We start from the raw sequence: 12,543 nt of genomic DNA, 5'->3' as shown, positions 1-12,543 counted from the left end.
ATTATATTTACCCAAAAGTCATCCATACTTAGTTTTTGATTTTCTTGTGCATTAACCATGATCATGGGTAGTTATGATTCAAGCAAAATAAGCTCATCTTTATAAAGGAATGAGTTGTCTCCATCCTTTGCCTTTGAATCCCTCTTGTACCCCTCCACACTTAAAATCCTTTACTTGGGTAGATGAAGAGAAAACTAATGGGGTCAACTTCAACTAGTATTGCATCTATTATCTTTAAATACAACACCTCTTGTATCACCCTGCTCTCTTCACCCAATTGCAAAAAGCAATTCTCTATTTTAAAGTTGATCAAAAGGGTGGTGCATAAGGGAGTTGAAAGCACATACATGTGGGAAGTACAAGTAAATCAGGCGGGGCTATGGACGCTCGATGGCAACAGGGTCATGCTTGTATGGTACCAAGACACCTTCGTCGGGGCTATGGACGCTCGCTCGCAACGAAGCAATGTCGGGAAAGAGAGGTAATTTATACTTGATAGATATATGCTAATCTAAAACCCCACGGTTAAATTCTTTGTTATTCAATAGTAGAATGAATTAAAAGATAATAATCTTCCCTATATTGGGATTCAATGCCTTGGGATTGGAGCATCTAAGCACTTTCATATTTTAGAGTTTATTTACCTTGATTTTGTCTTATGTGGGATCCTTGAAGAATGACATTATGTATAGAAAAAAAATTGAAAACTATCTTTTCAATCTTTTGGTCAATTTTCATCCCATTATTTTTAACCAGAGATAATTGTTTCGTTAGTGTGTCGCCAATTATTATGGTAAAACAACAATCCTCACTATTATTTTATTTTCATAATAATAATGAGGACCCTCCATGTAATTTTGGCTAAATCGCTTTTATTTTGCTTGGCATGGTTTATTTTGTGGGATTTTCATTTTTCTTGGATTTGTTTTTGATTCCTTCATTGAGTGTAATTTATCCCCAACTTCCCAATGGCTCTAATTTTGTTGAATTTCGACTTACAGTTCATGAATGGTGCTTATTCAGAGTTTCATTGATTTTCACTACCTAAACTTAAAAATGTACCAAATGAATTTACTTTTTTATTTTTAAATATTTTTTAACCCTTAAACTTAGTCATTTAGTCAATTTTAATTAATTATATTAATTAACTAATAAATATTATTAATCAATTGATTTATGTAAATAACCTAGATTAGTAAGTTTAATTTTTCAGCACGAAAAAAAGCTATATATTGATATTGAATAAATCAGCAAGATGCCTATACATGTACAGCTGTGCGGATTTCTCCACATCTATAAGTATGGCAGAATTTTATGATGTATGACCTGTATATATACAAAATTTTTTGGTGGAGATAGGAAACATATGTTCATCAGATATCTAAAACAAAATTGTTTTCCATGCCAACAGAGAAATATATATTCATACCTTTGCTGTGTATTGTGCCAATGTATAGGCCTAGCATAAGTAAAATACGTACCATGAAAAACAAAACCATACCATGAAAACAAAACATGATGAGAGTTAAATGTCAGGAAGACAAAAGTCCTGGATCTAGAAGCAGTTGTTTGCCGTTTTAATCTGCATCCTCCATACGCCTTGGGGAGAAGTAAGGCCCATTTTGGATAATGCATCAGCCTCCCTGTTATTGGATCTGGCAGTGTGTGAAATAGTATAGCTCTTCTTGTTGTTCCATAAAGCTGCAATTCTATCCAGCCATCCAGCAAGATGAATGTTTTCGATGTTATGTTTTGACATAACATGATCAGTTATTAACTTTGAGTCTCCGTAGATATGTAACTTCGGAATGTCAAGGAAAGTACAAAAGGAAAGGAGCCCTGCTAATGCCACCGCCTCAGCTCTGTTGTTAGATCCCTGTCCTGCATTCCAATGGATTCCAAAAGACTGATCATCTGTTATCTTGATGAAAACACCGCATGCGCTCCTCCCCTGTTGAGCAGCTCCATCGAAAAAAGCACATGGTGGATCCATGGACATCGATGCTGGATGACTTCTATCGCTCCCGTGCCTGTAGTCTATTGTTGTATTGTTTTTCCTTTTACAGTTCCTGATTTGTCCGGACATGTCCAGGGCGTTGTATAGAGCTATGATAGAAGTAACCATAGAAGTGTAGGGTTCTACTTTTGCATCAAAGAGCCTGCCATTTCTCCATTTCCAAATGGCCCAAATGGTCAATAAAGGAACGGGCCTCCATCTTTTGTGCATGATGCTCCATCTCTTAAAAGCTTCCGAAATAGACGAGAAGGAGTAGTAAATATTATTAATCAATTGATTTATGTGATTAACTTAGATTAATAAATTATTTAATTAAATCATAAATAAGTAATTTTTAATTCTTTAATTAATTATTATTTTAATTTTAATATTGTATTAACTATTTTACAAAACATTGGGATTCAAGAATTTGTATATATATTAACAAAACTATACGATAAAAATCACATTACATGCTTCTAATATATTTAGAAATTAAAAAATATTTTAATCCCCGCAACCGGAAGAAATTTTAATTGAATTATTAAGAACACCTAATCGAGGCAGTCTGGGCTCATAGAGACTCTCCGTTGCTTATATAATGGGGAGACCTTTAAAATTTTAAGAGTAATAAATAATTAAGGAGAGAGGGCCCACTCCACGTGGAGCCCGGGCTCCTCTCTCCCATCCTTCTCGGCTTTCTCCTTATTAACTTTGCCTCCACTCCTAAACAGAAAATTCACGTGACTTTTAAATTTCTTTTCGTATCATGTTGTTTTGTTTTTTAAATTAGTTTGTAATTTATTTATTTTTAATTAATCTATTTCAATATTTTTTAGATTATTTTATTAAGTAATTTATTAAAAATTGAATATATAGTTTTTAGAATTTTTAATAAAAATGCTTAAATTTGTTTAGGGATTAATTTTTATATTATTGTCAGTTTTGACATTTCAATTTTGGAAGGTATTATCTTGAGTTTTATTTAGCCACATGAGGTCTAGGATGGGTCGTTGGAAAGCTAAGATGATGGAGAATATTTTGGGAGTGGTCACATGACCATATTTGGTCATTAACTATGCCTAAAATTTAGCAGAAGTTGAGGCTCCAAATTTGCAACCAAAAAATTAGTTTATGGGATCTTTGTTTAAACATTTTCATTGTCCCAAAGCTTATGTTGTAGCAAATTCATTCGAATACTACCTCCTTGGGCCAAAGATAACATCAAAAAGATCATTGGGAGGAACAATTTTCATTTATTTTATTCATTTAATTAGAATTTAGTTGGAGAGTTTGTTTTCCCATTTTTGACACTTTGATTTTTATGTGCAAAATTAATTCATTTTATTTCAATTTTGATTGGTTTTTGCAGGAGATATGTTAGAGAAGATGAAGCTAAAGCATCTTGGAGCTTTTCTATATCACTAGCATAGGAAAAGAAGAAGATTTGCAGCTCCAAAATATATGGATCTTAGACTTCTTTAAAACCTCTCCATTTTGGGATTCCTTTTGTAAATTATAAATAGTGTTTTGAAGAATGAGGAAGGGGTTCGCCTTCTTTGCAAATTTTATACTCTTAAACACTTTTGTGAGGAGTTCTAGCTATAGGAGAAAGAGGAAAACACATATCTGAGTTGTTTGGGAATTTGCCTTTTGAAATCTGTTCTTTATCTTGAAGGCATAACTTGCACTCTTGTAATTCTTCTTCTTGCTAACAGAGTTTAAGGTTCAAAAAGGATTGCTAGAGATCTATTGAACAAAGCAAATGTATCATGTTTATTAATTGTATTTACATGTACTTTTATTTGTTAATGCAAATTTATTTATTTAATTACATATTTGTGCCAATTATCTCATACTTTGCCCTTGTCTTTGATCTGAAGGCGATTGTATTTTGGATTAGCTATCTAATTCACCAGTCTCATGGATCTGTTGTTAATATTCACTTTGATCATATGCTCAAATCATATTTATGAGTAACTATTTACTCAAAAATCTGTGATCTAAAATCGATTTAATTTCCATTGGTATTAAGTGAACTATTTCCTAGCGTTGATGGTTAGTCATTCAATGTTTTAAAATCTCCACACAAAGCATGTCATACACTTACTATATCAGTTGTTGGAACTTTTTCTATAGTGTGATATTCATTATAAAAGGGGCATGTTAAATCCCCATTCATTTTAATGACTATGTTCTCGGTTGGATTATATCTATATCTTCCTAATTGAGATAGACTTAGGATTTTTTTTTTCTTTTGCTTGCATCTTAAAGTAGATTTGCATTTAGTTTTTATTATTGCACTTTAAAAGTCCCCTCACATAAGGGAAAACCTTAGTTGTGGCTTGCCTGAGCCCTCAATTCAGCTGAAGGGTCGCTTTCCTGCAAGAGCTTTGCAAGAGAGTAGATATGATATCTCTCTTCGTGTTGGTAAGTAATAAAAATACCACAAGTCAACTAGTAGAGAAAAGGGGTAACTGGACCCAATGGAACTAGCCAGAGCCATCATTTAAATGGACAAGGGTATAATTTGGGACTATGACCAGATGCCTTCCCAAATGTTGATGAGGTCATTTTTATCTGTCAACATAGTCCAATTAGAGAAAGGAGGTTGTTAAATTATAGTCAAATTGGGAAGATTCTAGACCATGTTGCCACCCTAGATGAAATAGTGAATTTAAGTGTTCATACTTTATGTGGGTTGTGTTGTAACATAAATAGTTTTGATAAGTTAGATATTTATAAAAGAGGGTATGAAAAAATAAAAATATAAAAATAGAATAAAAGAATGAAAATATGAAAATAGTTGAAAAAAAAATGAAAAGAAACCCATCAAAAGAAAAATAAATGCACAACTGAGCAAGCTCAAATTCCACTTAAAATAAATCCTGTTTGAATCATATAGTAAAATCATGATCAAACATGTTTAAATTTATGTTTTAGGATTAGGAAATAATTCAACCAAGTTGTTTAATCTTGGTTGACATTAGAAGATAGGATAGATTAGAGGAAAAGTGACCTAAGCATTTAATCTTGGTCAATTGTATATTTGTAATAGAATAGGGTTAGGAGTTTCTTTAGGAAATAAAAGGCATGCTTGATCAAATGTGCCTTTAGGATTATAATTATGCTTCGAGAGATTTATTTTAGTTGAATCATGTCATTAAACATGATTAGCGCCATGTAATAAGCTTTAAACTTAAGTTTTATTTTATGTCGGGAAATGATTTGATGTCTTATTTGTTTTGCAATAGCTAAAGCACACTTATCGATGATCATGATTTTCCCTGACCATATCAATGACAGGGAAACCTATTTGCACCTCCCCGTCCCATTTCACGTTAACATCAAGGGGGTGGGGGTCCGAAAAGCAGTATTTCTTTTCATGGGCCCCACGCAACATGGCACACCCTTGTGAGTTCGCACCCCCTTCGTCCTAAACCTCTTACCATCCCCCCCCCCCCCCACCCCCCTCGCCGCCCCTGAAATCCACTATCGCTCCTTCGCTCCTGCCAACGGTTAGTACATCACCTCCCGAACACCCTCCACTAATCATATTCTGCCACTTGTCCATATCCGTTACTACATTCCTGTTATTATTTACCCGTTACACACTCGTCCATTACCATGCTCCAGATATCCATTATTTCTCCTAACTCCTGTTTCGTAATGGTTCCATCCCAATGGTAATCAATTGAGGCCTATAAAAAAAATTTGACACATTTCACGTGGCTCCCCTAGCTACTTTGATCATTGTTCTAAATTGCAGGTACTATTCAGAGTTTCCACACTCCTTTTGTCATCATCTATCAAATTTCGGAAATTTAGAGCCCAGATATCCTCGACATAGATTTATTTGTTTATCTAGGTACCTGTTGAAGCCAAATTTTGTCCCCTTATATTATTTCTCTTTTGAAATCCACAATCATGGCACCAAAGGAAAAGGCACTGTCTTCTAGCAGTAAATCTAAAACTGATGACAACCTTAAGACTTTTGCTACCCTAGACCTAGATCATATGCCCTTAGTTGACCAATACTTTAAGATTGCTGACACCGAGTGTGAATTCGACTTGTTCAAATTACATCACTGGTTAATTATCTTGATCAAAAGGATGACATTAACCTTTGGGAATCATTATTGCCTATGTTTATCTTTCCTTAGACCCACTATTTCCCCAATCTGGTCATGTGGTGTCAAGCCAGGTATAATCCACTGCAAAGAACCATTGTGGCTCAAAATGGAGACATTCTGGTCTCCATTACACCAGAAACCATAAACCAGATGATGTTGATTCCTCAGAATGACTCCCTTAGCCATTTTTCTGTAGCTGTTCTAATGGACCTATATCATAAGTTAACCTTTCCTCAAAGAGCTCAAATTTTTGATATTTTTCTCCCAGAAGACTCTCAGCTTCCTAAGAAAAATCCCCCTTACCCAACTTCCATGTTCCCTGAAAAATCCAAGTAGATAATTGCCCAAGTTTCTTGCCTTTTAGGGTATCCATCAGACTAGTGGGTAGATGAGCCTATCTTAGGCTTTCTATCCATTTTCTCTACTAAGCACAAGCCAACATTCATGTATAATTTTAGCCAATTTTTGGCTGATAATATGCATGAACAGATGATGAAAATTACTACTGAAGGCATATTCAATTATGCATCTATTCTAGTCTACATGTTTCTTTTTCAGCAGGGAGACAAGTTTCCAATAAACCTACATAGGCAAGATGATCAGGGCATCAATCAAGCAGTGACACAGTGGACCTCGTTAGTCAGAAGAAACTCAATTGAGTTTAAGTTTGCAGAATTCATTGACAGTTTTGTTCATACAGTTGCATGGCTTCTTAGTAGTCAGGATGAGCCTAGGATTAGTGCAGAAATCAAAAGGGTTTTACACTTGAGTGAGCAGACAAAGACTGGAGACTGGTATTTATACCAGAATTACACAAAAATAAGAGTATATGGATGTGAGTTGGCTCCATACAAGTTGCCAAAGTATGTTCCAATGAGAATTTTCTCTCTGGAATATATAAGACAAATGATAAATATGGATGAAATCCATTTTGTATCAGGTAAAAGGAAGTCACAATTCAAAATCAAGACTCAAGTAGGCCCATTTATATGCAATACTAGAACAACAGGTGATGAAGCAGATTCCATTCTCAAGCAGTTCAACTTTCAGCCTAGTTTCACCTAGTCATATGATCCATTCAACATTATTTCTAATCTAAGGGTGGAGCTCAAAACCACACCTTATAATCATACCCCTAGGCCAAAAATTGAGAAATTTATGAATCAAGACCAATGGGAGGAGAATACACTTCAAGAAGAGAAACACTAGACTTTGTCTATAGCTACCCTTCACACTTTCGTACCTCAAGACAAACAGGGGAAAATGAAAAGAGAATAATCATCATCTCCAGACTATACATAAATAAGTGCTCAAGAGTTTATTATTCTGCAGAAGAAGCATAAAACGCAGCTCCCAGATGTCACCATTCAAAATGACGAAGAGCAATAGACTATTGTTATGAGTGGTTTGTAGTTTTCTACAGGGTCAGAAGAACACCTCCCTGACACCCCATCCTCTTCAGCCTCACAAAATCCTTCAGACAAAGAACCAGATGACCCCAATATCTTCAACAAGTTTTTGCAGATTAAGAAGAAGAATAAAACCCTAAAGGCCAACACCTATGCTCAATTTTGGAAGCAAACTTCTATCTCCCAGCACAGGTTTCTAACAATGTTTGACAGTGAAAAAGGAAGAATGCAAATGGCATTCTTACAGGTTCAAATGCCATCTACAAAAACTTCTGTCGAATATAGGAAAACCGTTTTCTCATTTGATACAAAATTAATGCATCCTATTGATCAAATGGATATGCATAGACAGTATGGAGAAATAATTTTCTATAGCATGACAAATACTACCATAGAGCTTTCAAAGTTAAGGACATCTCTCTCAAATGTCCAAACTCAGTTGAAATTGGAGAAGATTTCTTCATTAGCAAAGGACACTAGAATTAAAACATTGGAAGATTTGGTGATTAAGCTGGGATATGATCCTGGTGATGTCAAAGCAATGGAGGAGGTCATCAAGAAGAAGAATGCAGACATTGCAACACTTAGGAAACAACTGAAATTGCCTTCTACAAAAGATCCATTAACAAAAGAGATTGAAGAAAGTGAACAACATAAGGAAGACATGCTCAAACTAATCATTGAGAAAAATATACAGATGAAGGAGATGGAGGAATAGATTGAGAAACTCCTTAAAGAAAAAGAAGAGGTTGCATAGTTAATTATAACTCCAGTGACAACCATACCCATCATAGTTGTAGATACAATAGGAGATTCGACATCAACACCTGATGATTTAAATAAAGTTGTGCAGGACTTGTCTCTTCAGAGACAGGAAAATGACAAGCTCCAGCAAAAGCTCAAACATGTAGAAGCTCAAAAGATTAAAAATGATTCTCTTTTGGTGGAAGAGATGCAGAAATCTCACCAACTAGCCAAGAAGATTGACCAATTGGAAAATTAGTCACTAATGGCTCACACCTTGGCCCAAGCCAAGGAAAGGATCTGGGTAGATATCAATCATGCCATAACTGAGGTTTGGCCATCTATCCAGATTATATTTGAGCAAGAAGAGTTAATCGATAGATGCAGAACAACTATTGAGCAGGTCAAAACAACATTGGGACAAAAACTAGCAGAGGCTACTTCCATGATTAGAATCTTGAATTCAAAGACTAGGTCAGAGTTGGAATAGATTTAGATTGTAGATAGAACAAAGACCATTTTGGAGATCAAAAAGGTGTTACAGAAAAGGAATTTAATGACCCAATTGGAGACCAAGTCTCAAGCTTTGGAAAATATTGTCCAGAGATTTCACACTAAATTCAATTTACTAAATCAAAGAGGACTTCCAGGGCTAGTAGCACCAAATGATAGACTTATCAGCTTGGAAGATTACTGTGAGAAGCTTTACAACATTGCCATAGATACATCAAAGTTTGCAGGTATTAAGGGACATGTCACAGGGAAAGCATTTATTGAAGCATTAGAGTTTGATTTAACTATCAAACATGAAATCAAGCATATCTTCATCAACAAGCCCACTTTCGAGAAGTATACTAAGGTAGATGAGGTATATAGAAAGCTAATAAATCTTTCTATACCAACTGATGAAAGATGGGATGAGTTATGTGATACCATTGAGTAAAAAAGTTTTATCTCCAACAGACAGACAACAAGACAACATTTTGGGGGCCAAGTCATCAACAACTTCCTCGAAGATAGTGCCAACATCTCAACAGTTTAAGCAATTCTATATTTTTGTAAATTAGTTCAGATGTTTCTAGAGTCTTATATTTTTGTATAAATAAACAGTAACTCGATGTATTAAGGGTTGAACCCTTGCATGAGTTTTTCTAAAGCATAATTGAATTCACTTCACATTAATGAAAGGATTCTGGATTTACTTCAAACAACTTGTCTCTTTGTGAGTTTGTCTTAATGTTTTCACTTCATCTTTGTTATTCTACATGTATTTAAGTTTTGTGAAGATAATTGGGTAAGAGAAAACTGAATATCAGTCTATCTTAAAGCCCCATGAAGTTATAATCTATTTTAGGGAATAGTTTATTGGACTGTTTGTCTTTATAAGCTCCTCTACATTTATAAATTGTCAACCATCTTCATAAGGTTAAATATATTTTTTTGGGGTGTAAACATTGTTTACTTGCATGCTTCCATATGATTAACTAAAATTCAGTCTGGATATTTAGGAAATCATAGCTTCTTCAATTATGCCTTTCCATACACTATAAATCAAATTATTGTTCAGAGGTAAAGAATCAACCCTTTCATAATATGCAGTACTAATAAGGTTTAAGCACCTGCCTTAACCTGCTCATCACATTGGTCATCCAAAAAACTTTTTTAAACAAGAAAATATTTTAGATGCTTTGGCATAATTAATTAAGCTAGAATTATCTTAGAGGACAACAGGTTGAGTATATATAAGTTTGATGTACAACTCCTAATGGCAAGAATGATTCTCAAAGCTAGCAGGACTCCTGTTGTAGGTGGTTGCAGACCAAGGACTATTGTGATTGCATGCATTGGGTGATTTTATGAACTTTAAAGCCAAGAATGGAAGAAATCATTTTTTACAATAGGGTGGGATGAAGTTAAAAAATGGCCTATGCAGGTGCAACAATTTTCCCTTGATAGTATCTCATAAAGTGGCATTGGTAGTACACTTCAACAAAAAGAAATCAATATGAACCAATATAGGGCTTTGACTTCTACCAAACCATCATCTGCACTTTACAGTCCACATTCAAATTCATCTAGTTTCTTGAGAGGAAACCTCGAGAAAGCGGACATAAGAAAGCAGACTAGGCCTGGAAATTTACAAGACATTCCCAAGAGTACTTTCCAGTGGGTGCAGTACATCGACCTAGTGGATTTGTCATTCCTTGAGGACAAGCAATGTCGGGAAGGTGGGACTGTAATGTTCTCAAGAAATTAATTTCTCAAGAGACGAAGTAGTCTATCAATCCCCGTAGACTATATTTCTTGATAAAGCGGAGAACCCCAAAGTACCCAATGTCTAGGGAAGTTTTGGGCAACTAGGAAAATAAACCCAAAGTTTGGGTTTTGAGTGAACCACACTAAATCATTTAAGAAGAAAAATCCCCTCAAGGAAATATATAAATATAAAAGGGTTGTTTTCATTTGAGTCATGATTAGATTGGATCTTTTATCTCTTTTTTTGAGCCTGAGGCTCTGAGGGTATTAAGGCCCCTTTTCCCTTATCAGTTTTAGTGGTGAAAGAATCCACCCTAGTTGATAGTCTTCTATTTCTCTCTCTCTCTCTCTTGGCATAAGACTCCTTCTGAAAGAGGAAAATTTTTCTTGTTGGAGTGATATGTTATTTATGGGAATAAGGTCACTATTGGGGCTAGTGAAATTCTGTGGGTTAAGGCTCTTTGTTTGGCACCAATTGAATTGTTCTTGGTTCTAGGCACAATGAGCATAAGAACAATTGGAGATACTGAATTCATGTTTGGGATTTTGGCACTAAAGCATACTCTAGGAGACAACGAGGGCATCCTATTGGAGTATGACTCTATTTTGGCATGTACTTATAAGGAATACTTGAACAATTTCCCCTTTAAGAAAGAGGATCCTTCAGGATCCCCAAAACTTAGACACATGACCAAACCCTAGATTTGAAGCAGATTTTGTCTAGTTGCTAATCGAAAATGTCAATTACAACACATGCTTGGGTTTGCAAGAGCTCTGAGCCATCTGTTCTTGAAGGAAAGTGATTTTAGTTACGTTAGCTAGGGTTTTCATGCTTGTAGTTTGGTGTTGACCCATAGTTTGTTTTCCACAAAAGCATCTGAAATTGATAGATGAGAGGATTAACTTGGTGATCCAAGTCCACTCACAGAAAGAAACTTGGGACTATAGGAAGCTCGAAGCATGTCTAAGCATCTAGGAAGGACATGAAATTACTTAAATTCTGGAAAATTATGCAATTAGTTTTGAAACTCAGGACTTAAAAATTGATATGAATGGATTATGAGTATTTATGTTGAAGTGTAATTGTCAAATTTATTTTTATGCACTAATAGTGTTACATAGTTGGATTATTGTGTTGTGAATGATACATGGTTCCATTATATCATTGTTTTAATGGAAATGATCAAACTAAGTACTTGTTGAACCATTAAAAAGGAGGAATAGTTGGACTATTAATTGTAAATAAATTCATTTGTTGTTTTAAAAAAAATGGAATCCATTGCTAAAGGATAATATAGGGAAAAAAATTACCCTACTCCATTACATAAAAACATATTATACTCCATGGGGGAGAATCAATGAAAGGAGAATCTTCTATTCAATTAAACCTAGACAGTAGTATTTTATTCAAAGGAAATCTAGGTTTGGGACCTCCTAAAGTTGTTGATTTGTTTGTTGGTCCAATGGTATCTATGTCAAGGTTTGGGATAGGAGCTACTTAGAAGTCTCATGGAGTATTTTCGAGTGAGACCATGAGAAAATACAAGGTCTCACTAATCTCATATTTGAATAAACTTGGACCTCTACATGTTACATGTTTCCCCAAGTAGGATGGGACAATAGGGAAGAAAGTAGCTACCATGTCAGTTCAAAAATATCCCTCTAGAAAAAGGTCAAACATATCTAGTGTGCATAGCACAAGAATTTGAAGAGCCACTTGAAATGTGGTAAAGGTAATAAAGCCCCTTTTGATTTTATAGTAAATAAGGCATATGAAGGTGAGGTGTTCTAAATTGGGCTCCTAAAGGTGGTAAAATGGGGCACAAGTTATATTCATGTGACGAAGCTGGTGATTACTCAGTCTAAAGTTGATGACATCCAAACCAAAATTGTCCAAGGGGATCCTTAGGGCATGAATCTAGTGTTTTCACGTATATGAAATCCTAACCACAACATGAAATGTTCATAATAGAAAGCCAAATTGGGGCTGAGATCCTCAAGGGGT

The 12,543-nt window shown here is 35.0% G+C and overlaps 1 protein-coding gene across 1 annotated transcript; it reads right to left on the bottom strand.

Moving 5' to 3' along the window:
- Nucleotides 1-1,555: 1,555 nt before the first annotated feature.
- On the bottom strand, nucleotides 1,556-1,999 carry LOC149201107 (uncharacterized). The gene has a single exon (XM_089401203.1). It carries the CDS (start codon nucleotides 1,997-1,999, stop codon nucleotides 1,556-1,558), a length of 444 nt encoding a protein of 147 aa, XP_089257329.1.
- Nucleotides 2,000-12,543: the final 10,544 nt, after the last annotated feature.

The sequence above is a fragment of the Pinus tabuliformis genome, chromosome 2_1 (assembly GCF_031772625.1).
Source record: "Pinus tabuliformis cultivar Carrire ecotype Pingquan chromosome 2_1, CPIR1, whole genome shotgun sequence".
NCBI classification, from domain to species: domain Eukaryota; kingdom Viridiplantae; phylum Streptophyta; class Pinopsida; order Pinales; family Pinaceae; genus Pinus; species Pinus tabuliformis.
This window is presented reverse-complemented; position numbering and strand designations above follow the sequence as displayed.